The 23,300-nt window shown below is 32.5% G+C and overlaps 1 protein-coding gene across 2 annotated transcripts in view; it reads right to left on the minus strand.

Moving 5' to 3' along the window:
• Nucleotides 1–469: 469 nt before the first annotated feature.
• The window catches only part of LOC134267802 (uncharacterized), an 85,705-nt gene continuing 62,874 nt past the window's right edge, over nucleotides 470–23,300 (minus strand). The window contains exons 1-4 of one of the 2 annotated variants that reach the window (XM_062750007.1): nucleotides 4,648–4,927; nucleotides 3,194–3,429; nucleotides 2,618–2,777; nucleotides 470–2,198 (exon numbers count right to left, since the gene is read on the minus strand). In XM_062750007.1, coding sequence (XP_062605991.1) covers nucleotides 2,649–2,777; nucleotides 3,194–3,429; nucleotides 4,648–4,912 — 630 coding nt within the window. In that variant the 5' untranslated portion in view covers nucleotides 4,913–4,927 and the 3' untranslated portion in view covers nucleotides 470–2,198; nucleotides 2,618–2,648. Of the gene's footprint in view, nucleotides 2,199–2,617; nucleotides 2,778–3,193; nucleotides 3,430–4,647; nucleotides 4,928–23,300 lie in introns of those variants that run through there. The other variant, XM_062750006.1, reaches the window with a different exon arrangement.

A 23,300-nucleotide genomic window follows, 5' to 3' on the forward strand; every position in this document is an offset into this window, starting at 1 on the left:
CCATCTTTGTCGAGCAAATTAACATGTGCCTTATTTCTCAAAAGCATTTCGGTGACATTTGAAAAATTCCAAAAACAAGCAAGATGTAAGGGAGTAAGGCCATTTTTTTCAGAGATGTTTATATCGATATTAGCCTGAATAAGTATGTCAACAATCCCTTCAAGTTTCTCTATTAATCCTTTTTTCATATTTACAGTATTCTATAGATCTGATCATATCTAATGTGTTATTTGAAATAACATTTCGTGCAGAATTCTGTGGACCGGTAGTTAACTCATTTATGTTCCCATGGAAACAACGTTTATATTCTCTTGTGTCATGTGTAAAAAATCTTTCAGTTTTTGGATTTCGGCATGCATGATGGAGTGCTGTTTTACTCTCCTTATTTAGTGCATTCACATCTACCTCATGTTCTAGAAGAAGTAACATGCATTCTTTGGATAAATTTTCTGAAGCAATATGCAAAGGAGTTCATCCATTAAATGAAACACTGAGGTCAGATCTTCCTGACAGCAGACTTTCTTTTGGATAAGAAATTCCAATATTTCTATTTTTCCCGTTCTACAAACAAGAATTGGTATTGGGATTCGTGCGATTGGACAATGATCTTCGTGGCTTTTCTTTTTTATATCAAAATTACAATACACACAATTATCATCTAAAAACATTTCTTCCATAAGGTAGTGAACACTTTCATCAATTTCATTGTAGTATTGAAAGCACCATTGAAGTATTTCAATATTTTCACTAAGAATAGCCAAATATATTGAACATGCTTTCTGATCAAATAATGTTTGAAAGAGAGTCTCATTTTCCATTTGAAACAGATGTTTTAAAAATGTTGACCAGTTGCATGCAATGACTAAATGAAGAAATGAAATGCGGCTATTTCTTATTAAATCTTCCTTCGAAAATGAAGTCATAGAGTCCATTCTACCTGATGATAAGCTTCGGCCTGTTTTCGTTAGTGCTTCATCCAAGACATGTTTATCTTCTAACAGAGAATACAGACAAGATTCAATCTGTGCTTTTGGCAGAGTTGGGTTTTCAAAAACTTCAATAAAAACCCCTTGTTCTATATCCTTCAGTATTCTTTCTACATAAGATGTCAGCATATTTTCGTCCAATTCTACCAGAAACAAATCTTCGATATCATCACATTCTAATCTTCCAAGAGGTCTAAGCCTATTTTGAAATATTTCTAATGGTGAATGTTGTATCAATGTTTCCGGTGATTGTTTTCCAAAGTGCCAAACTATTATATCAAGCAGTTTTGTATGTATTACAGAAAATGTTTGACCTATTTGCTTGATATACTTTCCAACAAGTCTGTTGACGGCTGATAATAATTCTGAGGGATTGAGATCTACTTCACAAGCATTGTGAATGTGTTTAAGGCACTCAAATTCTTCGGATGTTTCCTTTTTAGATAGATATAAAGCAAGTTTTCTACTGAAAGGGAACAACAAACTAGAGCACAATATTCGTAGATGATATCTGGTTTGGGGTCATCTATCATCAAGTCAAGCTTCGATACCAACTGAACGAAAGGATTGTCAAAAAAAGTTACCAAACGATCTGGATCAGCCCAAGCATTTACATACAGCTTACAAAGCAACGGGAAGCAATCAATATGCCTTTCAAGCAATTGCTTGGGGAAATGTAGTTCACACTGAACATGAGCTTCCAAAATTTGTTTTTTTCTCAATGGATGATAAATGATTTTCTTTGTTTTCTAAATTAAATATAAAATCTGAAAATATTTTAATCTTTTTGAATGCTCGGGCTGAGCTTAAAGCTAACCGACATGAAACAAGAAGTTTTGCCTTCACTTGACCTTCCTTTTCTTTGAAATTCAGACATTTTTTAATATCTTCAGAGTACTTTGCCCATTCATAAACATGTTCATTCACTGTATATTCACCACATGGATCATCAGCAACGAAGACTTGTGTAATTTTTTTTGTTGTGATAAGTCGTGATCTCATCAGGACGATGAATAGGTATAATTGAAAACCCTTCTCTTCCCATTTTAAGAGCGATGTGATGAATGATGGCAGACTTTCCTGATCCTGGATTACCGACTACAACAACACATGGATGTTCTTTAATGAATTTTTCAACAGCTATTGATGATTTCGATTCTACAAACACGTGATCCTCTTCTTCCCAGGACTCCAGTTTTCCTCAAGTTAATTCTATATGATTAAATTCAGGAAAATAAATAATACCATTTTCTGCACAGATAAGTAGATTTTATATGATTCTTTTTCCACTATAGACAAAATGACCCTCAAATAAAATTAACTAGAGATATTTGGATCTCTAATCATTCATATATACCTTTAGCGGTTCTACAAGTTATATTGCTTATTTAAGACTTTGAAAGTAGTTACCCAATTTCTTTGCAATTAGTGAAACGGGATTTTTTTTTAAATCCTAGATATGCATTTTAGCCAAAACCTCAGCCAAATTTAATTATTATATAAAATTCTATTCATATGTATAGGAAATCAGTATTCATATTAAAATTTATGAAATCAAATGTGAAATTCAAGAGTTTCAAGAGTTTCAAACTGATAATATTTAAGAATATTGGATTTGGCTTAAAGATCACCTCTAACATTCCAGGGTATCGTTTCTAACCGTTACAATCTTAGTTGTCGTATCTCCAGTAAATGCTCCAAAAAAAGCTCTCGCTCAGAGTCATCGATTGAGGTGACCATTAAAGTTTGAGCTTCATTTAGTAATGCAGAACCTCCAAGTCTTCCAATAGCCTAAAACGATTTGATATATAATGTGGATTAGATACAAATCCTCTGTATTGAAAATATTGATATTGATTTACTAGAGAGCTATTTGCAACATATTCATAAATCAAATTATGACACATCTTCTTTGATTTTCATTAATCATGCTTATGTTGTTTAAAAAAAGTTATTGACAAACACAAAATTTCTTTTTCGCTTTTCTTTGTGTTCCTGCTGTGGTCACTGTTCATTCACTTTACCCCCCCCCCCTACATAAAGTTCTATAAGGGACTGTTTTTCTTTAAGTACAATTTGGTTAGTTTTACAATAACCATTGGAATGGGAGCAAGAACTTTTACGGTATAGATAGGTAATATAAATCTCCCCTAGATCATTTACCTTCTACATAAACTATTGAATGACAGAAAAGTAGTTTTGCTTACCCCCTCAACATCTATCCAACTAGTATTAAATTCATTTGCATTCATCCTTGCGTCTGCTGAATGGGCCACCTTATTTCTGTAGAACTTTATTCTTGCTAAGTCAGCCCCAGTACTAACATCTGATGGATTGGGTAGAATATCGAATCCTGCTGTTGGTGCTGGTGTAGAGGGACTCATATTTCGTAAAAGACAGATTAACAATGTCACATCAAAATCTCTTGACAAAGGCGAGTGAACTAAAATAATTGAATATAAGACGGTTAATTATTGTGAAATCACAAATTTCCTGGGAGGGGGGGGGGGTTAATTCTTGTTGTTTCCCAATGAAGAGACTCACGAAGTCATGCCCACCACAAAATGTAAATTTTCATATGCCCAACTACTAAACAGTTCATCCACGAAATCAAATCCCCAAAACCAGCATGTTTTCTCAAACCACAAAAATTTAACCGCATGAAAATATGTGATTTTAAAGTTAATGAAAGGGGAATCTGTAAATGTTTCAACAATCAATTTTATATAATATTCAGAAATTGTAAACTTTCTGTGATGTTCAAAAATCGTTTTATAAACCTCTACAATTCACCCTTTAGAACATTCTCATGAAAATTTGAGCATTATTTTTTTTAAGTAGTATTGTATAGGAATGTTTGACATTTTCATTTCTTTTAGTTTGTTAATATCAATTATTTGTAAATTTTGAACTGAGACGGAGAAAACATAGCATATTCAACAAGATGACAATTATTTGTATGAAATTGTAATTGTAATTTACGAAAACCAAATTCTGCAAGACAAAATCAATTAAATAAATGCAAAATTATTTTTAAAAAATAAATAAATTGTTAGATTAAGAAAACGAATTTAATAAAGAAAGAAAGCAAAATTATCAAGTAAAGAAAAGTAATTATCAAATAAATAAATATATATTATTAAATAAGAGAACAAAATTATTACATAAAAATAAACGAAATTATTTAATGAAAAACAAATGAAATTATTTAAAAAGAGAAATTATTAAAAAAAGAACTGAAGCTAAACTACGGAATTTATAGATTATCATTATGTTTATTTAATTTTGGTAGGCATTACTCTAGTTAAAGCTATTTTACACTCTTTTTGAATACGACCATAAAACAAGTGAAATTTACCAAGATTGTCAACGGAACAGATTTCAACATTCTCGCTTACTCCAATGAGGGATATGGAGAACGGTTCTTCGGATGTGTAGATCAAAATCGATCTGCTAAATGCGGGCACGAAAAAGATCTTTCTCCGCTGCTCTCTCTCTCTCTCTCTCTCTCTCTCTGTACAATGGTCCTTTAGCTTAAACTTTGCAGCTCCTCGCCGGTAAGTTGTTTTGTCTCCAAAACATGTATAAGAGTGAAAAATTCTCAAGATGGTCTTAAAACAACAAACAAACAAAATCTAGCATTGCATGTCTTCCAATTTACCTCCAAAAAGTGTGTTCCACTGAACCTGGTTTATGACTTTTCTAGCCCTTAAGTTAGTCAGAGTCGGCTTCTCTGATGCTAGATCAGCAGCTAAGTTACTTGGAGGATGAACTGTATCAAAATAGACCCTCACAGCTTTTGGTACTCTCTTCAGGACCAGATTTACAAATCGCAGAAAGTTGGTTTCCTCGGGTGACACAATCGAGGTAGCGCCTGTGGTCAGACCTGTTGTACACCGGTGTACAATGAGAGTAGATAAAGCCATAACGTACTGTTAACTTCTTGTGAAATATTCAGATAGTAATATCTATTTCATCTGAAATGAAAGAAAAATCCTTTTCTATCTCTTAAACTTAGAGAGATATCTCTTATACTTTTTAAACGAGAGCTATCTCTTCCAATTGAACAGATATCTCTTTCTCCTTGAGAGATATCATTTTGGTGAAAAAAGATATCTCTGGACGTTAAAGAGATATCTCTCTCAACTAGAGAGATATCTCTTTTACTTTTGGGGATGTCTTTCCAAGTTAAAGACCTTTTAATGTACAAGAGATATCTCTCTTAGTTTATCTAAAGAGATATCTCTTAAAGTGAAAGAGACATCTATCAAAAGTGTCTAAAAGAGATATCTCTAAAGGAAAAAGAGATATCTGTTTATTGCAAAGAGATATCTCTCTTCATTAGTTTTATCTAAATCCCATTTATAATGACTTCTCCCTTTACCGGAAGTAAGCTTTTAACGGAAGTATATAAAAGTTATTTTTTTAAATTTCGACAAAGTCGTGATAATTTATTATAGCATTACTAAACATGACAAGTAATTCAGTATTTTTTTAGATTTCAAATTTATAATAGTTGATTATTTTATAAGCTGAGAAATTTCGGTCAATTGCATTAGAGATTATATGATTACTTTCGTTTTCCTGAATATCAAACTTTTAGCTTTTTTATCAACGGATTAAGTTGCCTTTATTATGTTTTTGAGATGTGGGTTATACACTTTTAGAACTTGAATAAATGAAGGAAACAAAAGAAATGAAATTTTAACAAAATTTAAGAAACAAAACAAAAGTAAATTTTTACAACAAAAACAAATAAAAAAAAATAATTGAATTGTCTGTCAGCTGCACGTCCCCGAGAGTGTCCTTTAAAACGCAGTAAATGAATCACAACACCCTTGCAGAAGATTTGAGTTCTGGTTTTGAATTTCCTCTTGTAAACGTATATTTTCTTTCACCAATCAAATTTATTGATTATAATTTCACAAATATCACATATTTTAGTGTTTTTAAACTTTCACAATGCCGTCTGGAATAACTTTGGATTGAATTGATATTATTTCAAAAAGGTGAATTCTTAAGGTTTCGTCAAAGGTCAACATGTCTAAAAAATATTTTTACAATAGCTCCGAAACTATGTGTGGTATAAAGTCAAAATGTTTACAGTTTATAAATATATCATTGATTAATAGATAGAAAGTATCACTTGATAACAAATATTTTATAAAAGATATTTTTGAGAAAAAAATTATATCAGAAAATGTGCATAATTATAGAGAAATCAACCTGCTTAATTCTGTCCTTTTTGTGAAAACCATCATTGCAGAAGTAATATATGTTTATCATTGAAGGGCAAGTTGGACGTGAATTGTCTCTGAAAGGCTGTTATTGAAAGCATGACATGTATAAAAACAAAACCCCTGTATAGAACCCGCCATTTGCAATGTACTTTCGCTTTCAAGTCTTAATATTTGGACAAAATAAACAGGGAAAACAACTTTCCAGAGGCTATCCAAGTCCAACTTGCCCTTCATTGATCAACATATTTTGTTTCTGCAGTGATGGTTTTCACTAAAAACATGGAATTAATTAGGTGCATTTTCTGAAAAAAAAAAATGCATTTTAAAAAAGATTTTTCTGAAATTAAATATTTTTTCCAAGTATTTTTTATCAAGTGATACTTTCTATCTTTTAATCAATAAAAAATTTATAAACTGTAAAAGTTTTAACTTTATACCTCACATAGTTTTGGAGTTATTGTAAAAATAAATTTTTGGACATGTTGACCTTTGACGAAACCTTAATTCAATATCTCCACATAACTTGAAATTGCTGGTCCCGAGGTGTTCGTCAGGGTTGCCCTACTCTGTCGTACTCTCTCTCACGTATGCGGTAGTAACTGCACAAACAATGCAAGCCTCTCCCTCTCACCATGGACTGGCTACTATCAGTGTAATAAGTTGTAGTACCCCGCCCAAGACCTGTTAATTACGAAACGGGACGAAAGCCCGAGGAAATAGGACCCCGGGGGAAAAAATATAATAAAACAAACATACTAAACGTGTAGACTCAAACAAGAAAACATATTTTACAAATTGCATTTTCAAATACCTGATGCAGTTTGAGTACCCGCCCCGGCTACTTCAACATAACAACAAGCCAAACAGGTCTTATCTCGGCTGTGACTTCCCGAGTGCTACCCGAACACGAGCTCTCAGGTAGATAAACTTACAAATCGAGGGGCTCCCCACAGGATAAAGAACAATATTTACATTCACGCAATAGGGGTATCCTACGCGATTAAATTTAGTTTGTTACATATGTGTTGTTTCAAACAAGGGATTAACAGCGTTTTTTTCTACACTACATATATTTTTCTGGGTAATTCATGCTCACGACTTTTTTCTTATAACAGCAAAACTATTCCAGAGACTTTACTTCCTGTTTCGCTTTCGTTTTAAAGGGGGTAATCAATTACTGTATTTAAAGGATCACTGGAAAGAGATATCTTTTTCATTAAAAGAGATATTTCTTTAGCTTAGAAAAAAATTCTCTTTTTGAAAATCAAAAGAGATATCTCTCTAACTAAGAAAGATGTCTCTTTAAACCTCGTTAAAGAGATATCTCTCTAACTTTAAGAGATATCTCTCTCGCTTAAAGAGATATCTCTCTAACTTTAAGAGATATATCTCTAAGTAAAAGAGATTTATCTCTCACACAAAGAGATATCTTTTTGTTTAAAGAGATATCTCTCTAAGGTATAAAGATATCTCTTTTAGTCAAAGAGATATCTTTATAAGCTAAAGAGATACTTCTCTAAGGTATAAAGATATCTCTATTAGTCAAAGAAAATTTTTATTTTACGAATAAATAGTAAAAGGGCCTTCCCTATAAATCCTCAAATGTCACCTCTTTGTCAAATTCATGTGACCTAATTTAATTACCGGCTGTTTATGGAAAATATTAATATGTTCAAGGTTTGGGTACATAGGTACACAAACAAGTTTACGATAGTTGTCGACAAATACAATTTATCAGTAAGCGGAATGCTGACTGATGCTTTACATACTAATTGTAAGGTTATTATTTAAACACTATAAATTGTCAACGGATTTTTTTTCGTTTGCCTGCGATCATGACCATGAGCACATGGTTTATGTAACCGGTCTTTGGGGAAAGCTAACTCCCGCATGGTACATGACACGCCTCTTACGTTTTAAGACTTCGTGTTTGCTCTGCTCCCTATTGATTACGGAAGCCAAAAGGTTTTACGGATCCGGTTTGAATTTCATAAACCTATTATAAAACCGATTGTAACTTTTCTTTTGACATGAATTTCTCATATGATGGTTTCACTAAATAGCAACCATTTAAATGTTAATTATAGCATTATTAAGCATTATATATTATTAATTGAAAAAAATTACATTTGGCACTCTGCCTGTTGGATCTTTAAGTCATTTTATACACACAAAGTGACACAGACAATATAATTTCCTGTATGGTCCAATATTTTCCATATTTTCATGTAAATTGACTTGAGATCTATGCCAATTGATTTTAAGACTTCACTACGCAGGGGGGATAAGGAAGCATACAAAATATACTACCTTGACTAAATCAGTGCTACAGTATGACGAGATGATGTCAATTCTAGAACATAAGTTTTCGTATTATTGGTATTTAGAGATGTAATTTTACTCTAAAAAATGAATAGAAACGTGTAAACATTAACAACAATGAAATGTTCTTATTTTGTTATGCTGTATTTTGTCATTTTGATTAAAATCTACCACCAATGACGTCATATTTGTACATCAAGTAACTTGTGAATTGATCATGTCGTGTAAAGAGAATTTGACTCAGACGGCATGTACAAAGATACGTAAAATGGAGTTTAAAAGCAAATATTGTGAATATTTTGTGAAATTCATTTGGAGTTCAATTAATAAAACAGGTATGCTAATTCATTTTCATTGATTATATTCTCTTTCGAAGACAATCAGCTATATACGTATCAGGGTCGGCCTTTCCTCTGTCATTTGTGACAAAATAATGCAACAGAACAACAATATGCTGTATATTTCAAAACATAAGATTTGTACAGATGGAAAGTTTCCCTCCTAAAATACTTGGAAAGTGCTGCTAGAATACCGAGTTAAGCATGGTTTTACGAAAAATCTCGGTTCATGCGTATAAAATTCAAAACATCGTGTAACTTAAAGGTTTTGTGCGAATGTTTTAAATAATTATTTTACTGACGGGACAGTGGGATTCTAGCAGCACTATTTAAGCAAAATAGATGTTTTTCGACTACATCATTTACTCAAAGAAATTATTAAACTCCGGGGTATTAAATGATTGATTATATGTTGTTTAACGTCCCTCTCGAGAATTTTTCACTCATGTGGAGACGCCACTACTTGCCGGTGGAGGGCTACAAATTTTTTCCTATGCTCGGCACTTAGGGCCTTTGAGCAGTGAGGGATCTTTTTCGTGCCAGCAACTACTGCGACACGGGGCCTCGGTTTATACAGTCTCATCCGAAGGACCGGTCTCCATGTCCCACAGTGGGATTCGAACCTGCGACGTAAGGATTGACTCCTTACTTCGCAACTCTAGAGCAGACGCTCTAACCACTGCACCATGCGGACGACAGCTCCGGGGTATTATTGTTCAGTTAGCTTTTTCATTAAGGAAAATTTCACTATTAATAGAAGTCACGTGATGCCGTGGTGGTGGTGCACGTCGTTGCGTTAGAAACTTTTATCTTTATTCAATAAATAATAATAGTTTACGTTTCTCAGCGGTTTTGGTAAATTATCAACCTTAATTTTATTTAAGGGGGCCGACTATAGTTTTCATTAGGCAATATTTCGCGCATCATAGTAAAATGAAGCGTATTAACTATTTTAATGCAACTTTTTTCGCTTAATTATTAAAATTAAACAAAATTAAGAAATTATAGGTATAAAAATGTAATTACAATTTGAGATAACTAATCTTTTAACCGATTTTGCAATTGATAGGTAGGTTGACGTTGTTGCAGTGTGTTTTTGACGTTATGATAATCTGTAGCTCTTAAAGAATGGGGTAATAAAAATTTTATTAAAGAAAAAGTAGTTAACATAGGCTCTTGAAATTTAAAACATAGAAATTTGAAAATACCTCCAATATTTTTATTATGTTTTCATGTGAATCCATTGTGTACTTCAATTTTTGTAATGCTCCATAAAAATAGTAAAATTTTCTAATTTTTTGCATTTTGATATGCCCCCTCTGGTAACAAGACGGTAGATTTTTGTGTTTCTTACATATATTGTTTAATATAGTATTACCAATCAAATATTATAGTTTGAACAAAATGTCTATTGTAGTATTTGTATAATTGCTTTAAAGTGCTAAAAGTTGGTATTTTCCTATATAATCCTATAGTACCTGTATTTTGAGACGGTCCCTCTCAAAAATACCTGGACGGAAGATTTCCCCCAAACTGTGCATGTACACTGAAGTTAATGTAAGTTATATATGGTATAAAAATAAAGAGTTTTCACAGAATAAAACTATAGTTGGCCCCCTTAAAAAGTCTAAATTTCCAACAACAAAAAAATGATTTATATGCTTCCTTAACATACCCGCGTATGTTTTAATATTTTACGTCCCAAATTTTACACAGAATGATAGTAAAAAAAAGACATCTCCCAGATGCGGGTATATACAAAAGCCGGTTAGTGTCAGGTAAAAGAAAATCATCTGAGCGCCGCCATTTTTATGTATTTATGTGGCGGCTGCCAGATAAAATAATTTTTACCTGGCACATACATGTACCAGTTTCCGTAGGTATACATATTCAAAGGAATATTTCATAAAATACATCTACTGAAAATAAAGTATATAAAGCATTTGATATAAGTCTAAATATTTTTTTTCTTAAATGGCATATAAACATTTTAGAGTGAAGGAATTATTTAGCTGATTTATTATTATTTATCATTTATTTAGCTTAGTTATTTAGTTACGTTTTTTGTGATTTTTTTGGACGTCTGTAGATTTAACATCGTTTTGTTTATCATTTTCTGAGCTAATCTTTTCTTATCAATTGAATATTTCTAATCTAATCTATCTCTGACGTGTTTTGTGCAAAAGTGGATAAAATAATACTTTATAATTACTTCTCTATGTTAAATATTGGCTGTTGTACTTTATATAGCTACAAGACATGCTCAGCTGAATGAAATAAAGCTCGCAAAGATATGTCACTTATGGGCATTTTATAGTTTGATTTTGAGTTTCGTAAAGTATTCCAATTATTTTTATTAGTTTGACAGTGTTTTACTTACCTAAAAATGGACTTTGTTAAAGTTCAGTAAATGTCAATTTCAGTATCTCCATATTTCATTGTAATACACAAGCGGTGCAAGCACAAGGACAGTTATATTCCGCTATTAAGTTACATAACATTATGCCTACCTGGTACATCAGGACTGCTAATCAATTCAACAACTATCAAAAAATACAAAACTCCTCATATATCACGTTCAGCCACCTTGTGCTGGTTTCTGTTGTTTTCACATTCAATCGTTGTCCAATATTTTGACCCATTTTGCATTATATATTAGATGAAAAAACAAAACTACCGGAGAACGAGATATAAGGTGATTTTTTGATAACAGTTTATTTAGTTTGTGATAACAACCACATGTCAACAAGATCCCAGCAAACATATTTGACCTAGAGAAACGATTATACTATGATTTGAAAACAAGATCATTGTAGTAACCATAAAATTTTTGATATGTTGACATGAATTGAAATATTCCTGATATCATTGTCTCATCAATTTATTTGTCAATCATTTGTCCCTCCTTAGAAATTGGTTTAAGAATAAGATGTCCTAGTGTGTAGAATCCACTGAGAGACATACACTCCATTTATGCAGGTTATCATGACTTATTACTTGCTACATAGATAAGATCAGAGGAATCGGCAATAGAGAAGAAGAATTCATTAAGTTTATAATAAAAGTGAAATTTTCTTATTTGCCATCCATGTCTTTTTTCTACTAAAGCGTCAACAAATGAAACAGATGTTTCAGATTACGTCTTATTTCAAGATAATTGTCAGTAACTAATACCTTATAATATATTCAGTAGAACTTCAAATTCGTTGCACATATAATATTGTAAATATCTCAATGATCAGTGAGATAGGAATCATTTCGTAAATTCTGCATGATATTCGTAAAATATATATAAAAAAAGTACATTTATATTATACATTTACAAGTTCAATTACTTTTCATTTAATCGAATAGTCTTTAATGTTTATTTTTAAATCCTGGTAACCAGATCAACTCTGTTACAGGAATTCACGACAGTGATTGTTTGAAAGAATATAATGATAAATTGGATAAGATCAACGTTTTATGTGATATTTTTGATCCCTAAATATTTAACCTAGTAAGAAACAAGACAAGAACCCCCTTTAGGTTTCAACTGTTAGTTCATTTAGAAAGGTATAGGTCTGATTATCCAACTGTTTAACAGAGGTCTTCACATCCGTAATTACTACTAGCAATTATAAGAAACATACACAGTGAATAAAAATATTCTCCCCGTATGCAGTTTGTTTTCATGCCTTAAAGGAACAGTTTACAGAACAGTAAAATCATTTCGTTTATCTTATAATAAAGGACACTAAGAGAAGACACACAAGAAATGCCAAACCGTTACGGGAGGTACATTGTTATTGAAATAATGTTTATGACAATTTATGGGTTTTTTTTTCAGCTGTAGATTTTAAAATAAGAAAAAATATTATTCATTTGTATGTATTTCTGTGTGTGAACCTTAGTATTGAATAACTCTTATCGATTTAACAGAAAATTGAATAACAAATCCCAATGCCCCAACTGCAACACTTTTGGACTTTAAAGCAAGACTTCAAATCAATAATGTCATTCGTATGTTGCACCAATGGTTAAAATGAGTTAATAAATCTTTAAGAACAAAATTGTATGAGCAAAACAAAATCAAAAGACATACTTGCTTAGTATTTCTATACATACAGCCTTTTCAATTGTATACAGAGCAGTTCTTCTTGACACTTTGACAGCACTTCCAAAATTAACTGCTAGACAAAACGAGTTTAACTGCTTACAGTACCGACCAGACCCAACCTGACACCCAAGCAGTCCCAGAAAGCAGTCCCCGGGACTGCTTTTGGACCGCTCTGGGACTGCTGTGGGACTGCTATCGGACCGCTGTGGGAATGCTCTGGGACAGCTGTGAGACTGCTCTGGGACTGCTCTAAAAAGCAGACCCAGCAGTCCCAGCTGTCCCTGGGACTGCTTTCTGGGACTACTTTGTTCACTCATGTGTGAAAAAAGATTCTGAGTGACATGATAGCTCCGCCCCTTTGTGTATTCTGAATTTGCAGGCCCCCTGTTGTTTTGTTTACTTGCAGCAGATATGAGTTTAAACTGTTTAAAAAGCAAGGATTTCTTACAATCTTTCAATAAGAAGAGATTATTATTCTAGTTAATTAATATTTACTTAGACTGTATATTTACACAAATGTAGTTTAGAATGAACTTTTACAAAATTAACTTGTTAAATAAGGAAGTCAGGGGAAGAATTTTTTTTCCTAAATATATGATAAGGTTTATGAGAAAAAATATCCACATGTAGGCCTTTTTATTACGGGGGAAGTTAATTTAAAATTAAATACTAAAAATTTACATTTGTACTTTTTAAAAATAATTATTACAGTTAGATATATTTTTTTTAATAAAAAAGGTACAAGTTTTTAACCCTCAAATATAAAATATCACACTTTATTAAATGACCATGAAATACAATTAATATATTAAATTAATTAATGCTTCCATTAATTCTTCCATAACATAAACAATGCGGAAAATCAGTGGGGGAAATTATTGATGAATTACCGGTAGTTTTTGATTTATAAACAAGTTATCAAAAAATACATCAATTTAAAAAATAAACAGTTGAAAATACCAGGAATTGTGATTTAATTTTTTTTTGTTTTGCTCCTGTTTACACCGCCGATTAATGTGTATAAAAATGGTATCAACACTCGCGGTTTCAATCGCCTTTGGGCAGAAAACCAGTGTATGTTATTTGGGTATACATATCAGCGTTTCACTTCATTGAATATGCTGGTCAACAATGATCCTAATTTCAATCTATGTAAAGCAAAAGTAAAATTGATAAATGAAATGTGTATGAATTTCTTTCAGGATTAATTAATTTTGAACATTATCTGAGGGTTCCATCCGGGTGATTTATAGATATACATTCTAACATTAACAAAAAAGCACTTAAAACTTAAAGCACAATATTATAGAGACAGAAAATTAAAAAAAATTAAATTGACAAATCAGTAAAAATAATCATGATTGAAAATTAATACTTGGCAAAATCAACAAAGATTTTTTTTTGAAAAGCCCCAATACCTGAGGAAATTTATTAGAGTATCCCGATAGTATGGAAATTGGCCATATATCGATAATATATATTTAAAGCTAATTCTGGTGTAAAATAATTAATTCACGTTTAATTTTCTGTATAAAAAATAAATATGGGAAACAGTTTATCAATTACAGAAAATAAAGAAATCGAATTATTAATATACCAGATAATTGTGATTTATTTTAATTAATAAATAATGAATTTTACTTAATTTTAATTTAGGACTGCTCTTGTGTAATATTCATGTTCAGTTTAATTTCATACATGTACGTGTGAAAGCTTTCTTCATTCAATTAATATTATTTCAATTTTGTTTCTATGCACGTAGTGTTCATTAATGACCTCCGCACACATGTAAGGATTCCAGGCATACTACCCAGAATCAAATTCTACAGCCTTTTATAGTTCGATTGTTTATTGGGAATCTCATATCCCAACAACAATCATTCAATCAATGGCATGGAACATCATCAACAATCAATCATTTAAAGAATCGATGAACTTGATAAAAATTGTAATGAAACATTGAGCATTATTATCTTAATTTATTTTCTTAACGATTGATTGTATATTGTTTAACGTCCCTCTGAAGAATTTTCACTCATTATAGGGACGCCGCCACTTGCCGGTGGAGAGCTGCAATTTTCTTTTCTATATTCGTCACTTCAAGGAATTTTCCAAATATATTTTTATAATATGATATCTTGATTGCTTGTTTGAAGATGGCCCATTCTCTCTTTTGAACCCCAGGCAAAGTTTCTCTACATCATGACCATAGATGAAGTGTTCATCTCGGACTCCAAACCAACCTTCTTCAAATCCAATCAACAGTTTTCTACAGTGTCTACCATACGAATAAATCCACGATGGTCTCCATCCTTTACAACTTCCATATTTCAAATCCAACCTATAAAACATTTCATAAAACTCATCATCAACTACCTTAACAACTGCTAACGCTTCTCCTTTTAGGCATTTCTTCAATGCAAAGAAGTTGATACCAAACGATGGTTTCATGTGGGTTTCATAGTCACGCTTAAAGTTTGAATACTGTGAAATCACTAATTTTCGTGGGGGTTTAATTTTCGTTGTTTTCGTGGTATGAAGAGACCCACGAATTCATGTCCACCACGAAATGTAAATTTTCATATGCACAACTACTAAAGAGTTCTTCACCCACGAAATCAAATCCCCACGAACCAACATTTTTTCCTCAAACCACGAAATTTTGACACCACGAAAATATGTGATTTTACAGTAGTCTCTGATATTTCCTAAGAATTCTGGAACATCAAGTTTTTTAACTTACAATCCTGAGGACTCTCCATTTTTCAGCTTTGCTTTGGAATCTTCAGCTGATTCCTTTTCCCTTCTTGCTAAAGTAGATTTTACATCATACAGCTCTTTATAAATGGAATCCATATCCAACTGTAACTCTGTCAACTTTGATTCATCCTTTTCTTCATCTAACACTTCCATAAATTCACTGGTTAAAGTTTCTAGTTCGTTATAGGCCGAATCTAAATCATGAGTCATATCTCTGCGAACGACTATCTGCTCTTCATGATATAATTTTGTAAACCTGCGTTTAATCCGATGGAACTTTCCCTTTGCGTGTGCTCTACGTTTCTTTCTCTTTTGTCTTTCCTCTAACTTTTCCTCAGACATCGTGATTTCTGTGACCCACGTGTTGAAATGTTTTTGTGTAAATCGCAAGTCCGGCACAATAAGTCTTATTATAACTATACGTCAGTGTTGCAACATTTTTTTTCGTTTCAACCTATAAACAATTTAGGAAAAAAAATAAACAGTGAAATAAATAGAGTTAAATAGCACAGTTTGAAATTGGTGTGGTACAAATAAACTTACACGCTGACGGGTTATAATCAATCAAACAAATAAAAATCAGTCACACATGTACACAATCTCTTAAATCCGCCAAATCCGTAACGTGACCGAATATTCTTAATGCAAACTAAAACACAAAACCCAAATGAACCGAAACGGAATATTATTATTATCTTTAAATTAACAGGGGGCAAGATTTGGACATTTAAACGATTAATTCTTTGTGGAGAAAAGGAGCCAAACATGTCGAAAAAATTATTAGGATGCTACACACTAAACCAAATGTGCGGCATTTTCCCTGTTTGAAATATAATCATTAATTGATATATTTATTATAAAAAGTAAAGTAATAGTGTTTCGGCGGTTTTTGTTAACGGTAACTTATCCTAAGGTCCGACCCCTTCAGGGGTCCACTAAGCAGTGTAATTATATCGAAGAGACAGAGACAGAGTCTAACACATCTGTTTTATATTTGAACATTTTACTTCAAAAAGACATTAATGGTAATCTAACAACCAAGCTCTATGATAAACGTGATGACTTTAGCTTTTCTGTCGTCAACTTCCCTTATGCAGCAATATACATTTATCACTTGCATACGTAATTTATATATCTCAGTTGATTCGAAACACAAGGGCATGTTCTAAGTATGAACAACTTTAAATTATTGACAAACGCGTTGACGAAACAAGAAAATCAGCAGTCTCGTTTAAAATCATCATTTCATAAGTTCTTTGGTTGACACAATGACCTTGTCAGCAAAGACAATTTATCGTTGAGTCAAATGTTGTTTGACCTTTTTCATACTTTTTGTTAGTCCATTATTTATACACTGAATTGACGACAGATTTTTCCGTTATTTCCCGATCATGACAAGCATTTGGCGGGTGTGACCTGTCAGCTGGGGATACTCACTCCTCTATTCAACCTCTGATATTTATTAAGTTCATGTTTGCTCTGCTCCTGTTTTGTTTTATGGACTTTTGATCTTGAATACGGTTCGTTATCCCCATATGTGTCATTAATCGCCTTTTGTTCTTGCTGAATGCTTTTGTTAGTTTTGAGGTAAGTACAATACCGACCAGACCCAACCTGACACCCAAGCAGTCCCAGAAAGCAGTCCCCGGGACCGCTCTGGGACTGCTGTGGGACTGCTGTGGGACCGCTGTGGGACTGCTCTGGGACAGCTATGGTACTGTTCTGGGACTGCTCTAGAAAACAGTTCCAGCTGTCCCTGGGACTGCTTTCTGGGACTGCTTTGTTCACTGATGTGTGACAAAGATTCTGAGTGACATGATAGCTCCGTCCCCTTGTGTATTCTGAATTTGCAGGCTCTCAGTTGTTTTGTTTTCTCTCAGCAGAAAGGTGTTTACACTATTGAAAAAGCAAGGATTTCTTACAATCTTTTGATAAGTAGATATTATTATTGTAATATTTATTTCATACTTTCAGAGACTGTATTCATACACAAATGTAGTTTAGAATATTTTTTTAATAAAAAATAGAGTTGTTTAATAAGGAAGTCAGGAGAAGATTTTTTATCCCTAAAAATAAACTACAGGTTTTTGAGAAGAAAAAAAAAAACATCCTCATGTACCCTTAAATTGTGTACTCCAAATACGCATGGGCACTATTTTAAAAAATATTACATTTATATACAAGATTTTTTAATTGAAAATGCTACACGTTTTACAAGTACCACACTAAAAAAAGAATATTCCACGCAACCCTTAAATAACCTAACAATTTATAAAATGACATGAAACAAAATATTATTCTGTAAAATAAATAATGTAGGGTGAATTCACCATGCATCGGATACCCTTGTACTTCAACAAGTTCTAGCGATATCGCTACCGACGGAAAATTATCAAAATGGAGCTTAACATTTAGTTTGTGATTAAAATATCAATTTAGGACACAATTATATGTCCTTTATTGATAAAATATCCGCAAAAATCGAGTTTTTAGGAATAACTGAGAATTCACCATGGATCGGACATTGTTTACCATGCATCGGACAGACGGTATTTAGACCGAAAAATATCATACCTAAATCACAGTGCTTTAAAATCCTTGATATGAATAAATATTCATCTTTAATCTAAGAAATAAATCTCAACTTCAATTTAATTGACGATATTATTGCACAAATGTAGAATGATTCAAGAAACCTCAATCTGCCTTAGAAATGCTTTGAAATGCTTATAATGCGGTAATTTGCGCCTTTTTCTCATGGTTTATCATACTCATGTTTGTAGAAATAAACTGAGTCAAATTCCAGACGTCATATATCCATAACTTGTATTTTGACTGAAAATATAGAGTTTTTATTTTCTTACTCCGCAAAAAAACAGCTGTCAGCTGGGTTGTGTATGAAAATGGTAGTGCTTACCTTTGCATCGAAATTGTCCTATGCATGGTTAATTTGTGTCCGATGTACGGTGAAATTAGCATACTAGCAAAAAGCAGCTCTAATAAGAATTAAACAAACATTGAAGTGAAATTTCTTTATAATTTATGTAAAATTACCAATCCTTGACAAAATTCACCAAAGTCCGACTCGTTCCGTGGAAGTCGAATTTAAAAGAACGATAACTCTAAAAATCGCAAAGTCATAAATTTCGGGTTATTCCCCTTTGAGGATGTAAAATATGACGTAACTTCAAGGCCATTCGCGGGGTATTTTTATCACAACATGATAAACACAATCGGTATCATTAAAAAATTTAAATCTTCATCTTCATGACAGAAACAAATAAATACACAGAACTCTTAAGTTGAAAGAGAGTTTACTGCCTAAAGTTGTCCGAAGCAAGGTATGTGTCCGATGCATGGTGAACTCACCCTAAACAATTATTGGGAAATTTATTATTGAATTAGTTTTTAATTTATAAACAAGTTATCAGAAGAGTACATTTATTTTTAAAAAATAAACATTTGAAAATACTGGGAATTGTGATCTATTTCTTTTTTGTTTTGCTTGTGTTAACCTGGCCGATTAATGTGTGTAAAATGGTATAAACGCCTTCGGTTTCAATCGCCGTTTGGGAAAAAATAAATCATGCATGTTATTTGGGTACTGTACAAGTATAAGCGTTACACATCATTGAACATGTTGGTTAACTATGACCTTAATTTCAATTTATAAAATTAAAAAAAATGATCAATGAAATGTGCATTGTTGCAACCACTATTAGACCACTAAATAAAGACCACTATTGAAATAATTATATCAATAGTGGTTGAGAGTGCATTTCAATAACAAACATAGTTTGTAACCATTATTGAAATACAACTACTCTTGAAATAATTATGTCAATAGTGGTTGAGAGAGCATTTCAATAACAAACATAGGTAATAACCACGATTGCAATATGACCTCTTAAAAGTTATAAAAAAGTGACTCCCATCAAGCCACAAAATGGATCATGTTATAAAAAGTGACTCCCATCAAGCCACGAACCCCGTTTTCACTTAGATCCGACACTAATGGATGTTGATGATAATATTGATATACCAAGTAATCAAGAACTATTTGCAAATATGCAAAATGAGCTTGAAGAAGACCAGTTCGACTATGGATTGAATCTCATAGATCTTGATTCAACCGATGTCAAATCGGACAAATTTACTGATAGTGATACTGTGTCCATTGCTTGTGATAATTTCAGTGAAAAACTGAAAACACGACACCAGCTGGCCTGTGCCCGAGAGGGAATTTATTTTGCCATGAAAAATAACACATTACCACCTTTCATGACGTGGAATGTTACCTGTCATCCTAATCTTGGAGATAAGGACATTGATAATTTGTTCCAATCTCTGTGGAAGGAAAAATCTGATTCTCTGAAAAAGGAATTCATGCAAGATTCCATCAAATTCATGCAGGAAAAAATTGCAATGACAAATGATGAATTAAGAGAAATCAGACAGGAGGCATTCAGAAAAATAGGAACAGCTACTTCCTCCTCGGGTTTAGCCCGAAAAGAACTCAACACTCGGATGAATGCGAGTAAGGAAAAGTTCGACAAAGAGCTGTTACAATTCTGTACTTCGATCAGGACCAAACAAAGACAGGGGGCTGATGTAAAACACAAACCCAGTACCGGTTCCTCAAATAAAGGAGGCAAAGGCAGAGGACATAAAGGCCGAAAATTTTCGCCTTACTAAGTGACTATAGTGTCTACTCACATTTTATTAAACTTTGAGTGTATCACTCATGCGGGACTGAACTGTTGATCCTAAAGTGACTCTATTGTCCGATTTGAATTTGAGTGTATCACTCTTAACGCAAACGAACTAATCCCAATGGGAATAATTCATTTCTTCAAAGTGTCATTCACTTATGATAATATTTTGTGACAAATTATGTTCTGTGGATTATCATTGAATAAAATATTCATTTCCTTTGGATTTATACAATCTTATTGATATGCCTTTTGGTGATGCAATTGTATCTTCAATTTTCATATTGGTTAGTTCAACTTAAGTACATCTGGATTATTCTATTAATGCATACAAGATTTGTACGCATGCGCTGCCGTTGGTTTTACCACGTGCGAAGGTATGCTCACATTTTCAAATACAGTCCCTGAAACGTTCTACTTTCCCATTTTTCCGTTCGCTCACCGTTCGTTCACCGTTCGTTCAGCGTTCGTTCACCGTTTGTTCAGCGTGCGTTCACCGTTCGCTCTTCGTTCACAGTATTGCGTTCACCGTTCACCGTGCGCTCGCGTTCACCGTTCACAAAACGTTCACAGTTCGCTCTTCGTTCCGTTTACTTTGCGTTCACCGTTCACTTATCGATCAGTCTTCATTGTCATTCGGAACACCGAACTGAAAGGACTTATCTTTTAGATGGTAAGGATTTACATGTTTTTTAATTAAATAACTAAGATATTGTGTTTGAAGAATAATTATCTAATTGCAAAAATTATCTATGATATTTATATTTCTATTATTATAACTCAGCTGTTACTTATTTCATGAATTTTCCCTGGAAAATAATTAATACATTAAGTACCTACATGTATGTAGAACGATACTAAATATCAACTTCAAAAAAGGGCAATGTACAAATGTTTCACGCACGGCATCAATTTGATTTGATTTTAAAGAGGACAAATGATTAATGGATGTATAATAATTAATCCAAGTCTTTTACAGAACAAGAATACATAAAAAAAATTATTTCTACAGTAACACGTATTTAAAATACATGTAGGTTTGAGAATTATGAACTGTACTGCAAATATTCAGTTAATTAAATATCTTTAGAGATAATTAAATTGAAGGTGTGGTTTTAAATTTTAGAAAAGACCAACTGTTTAAAATAGTCTACTATCAGAGAAGGAAAATTCCTTCCTTCACCGTACCTAAACATATGTTTTTGCCATTCAGTATAATTAAGACCCCCCCCCCCCCCCCCCCCCCCGGTCGCCTTTTCTCCCGGAATAAAATTCTTATTGAGTTTTTACAGTATATTTTAATTTATATTTAATTTTTATTGTAAAACAAGAAAATCAGTCTTAAAACCAACATCAAACAGTCATTAAACAATAGTATTTTAGTAAAAACTTGTGCCGACAGAAGTATTTTAAATTGGCAGGGAATATGTTTCACATTCAATTTAAAACATCCTTCCAAGTATATATTCGAATTATTTTTTTCTGCAGGAATGCAAAAATCAGATCTAGAAATGATAGGGAAAAATATTAAAATTTCTTGGAATACTAAGTGACTCTTTGCCCTCGGCATGTTCGGTGAAACGCGATTTCCACATCTCCACTGTGTCGAATTATTTTGATTGACAGCACAAGCACGCTACTACAAATGTAGCACGGACTTCCTGTGAGCTGTGTGAACTTGATGATGGAAAATAAAAGCCAATGATTACTGTCAAATGGATTTGTTATTCTAAAAAAAAGATTACCTTTATTGCTGGGAATATCAATATAAATTATGACAACACATTACTTATTTAGTTTTGAATATTTTATCTACGCATGTATTACAAATAATTTGAATGCCTTTTTCCAACATCTTGACCGAGTATAATCACGACCAGGAAATGTCTACAGATACATGAAGAAGTTAGCAAAAAATAATCGTCATAAAAGAATAAAAAGGCACATAAATATTGAATATTTTGCTGTAGAATCTAAATAAAACGAGAATTTTGATGCAGTACGATAACAGTCAATGTCAACAGATAATTGACTGAGAATCGCTTTGGCACGGAAATACATGTACGGTTGTTTCAACCCCGTACAATGTAATTTATTCATTCTATAAGTAGTAGTTTTATCTTCAGAAGTCCATATTATTTTATTAGTGAAAAGAATAAGCATAATTATTTGCTATATTAGTAGATTAATTTAATTTTTAACTACACGCGGTAACACATACATGTTTGACGGCGATTAAAATCATTTTATTAATATCGATTTAAACATAGGTATGTGCAGAAAAAAAAAATGTTTTTATTTATTCATTTATTTATGAATTAATTAATTAGTCTATTTATTTATTTATTTATTTATCTATTGTTTATCTCAATAGTAGTTTCATCTTCTAAAGTCCAATTTATTTTATTAGTTAAAAGAATTAGCATAATCATTTACTATATAAGATTAATTTATTTTTTAACTACACGCGGTAACAAATACACGTTTGACGGCGATTAAAATCATGTTATAAAAATATAGATTGAAACATACGTATGTGCAGAAGTTTATTTTTATTATTTATTTATTTATCTATTTATTTCTCTTTTGTTTATCTATTATTTATTTATATCTATTTATGACATTTGAATTATAGAATAACAGAATAATTTCAATGCAAGGAAAAGATCGAAGGCATTCCGAATAAATTGTTCATCTTGCGTTCACCGTTCGTTCACCGTTTACTTTGCGCTCGCGTTCGCGCTCCGTTCGCGTTCTGCGTTCACCCACCGTTCACCGTTCACACATCGTTCACCAAGTTGCGTTCACCGTTCACACATTGTTCACTCACCGTTCGCTCTGCG

The sequence above is a fragment of the Saccostrea cucullata genome, unplaced genomic scaffold (assembly GCF_032062105.1).
Source record: "Saccostrea cucullata isolate Sc308-1 unplaced genomic scaffold, CSIRO_AGI_Scuc_v1 ctg4751, whole genome shotgun sequence".
Taxonomy (NCBI): domain Eukaryota; kingdom Metazoa; phylum Mollusca; class Bivalvia; order Ostreida; family Ostreidae; genus Saccostrea; species Saccostrea cuccullata.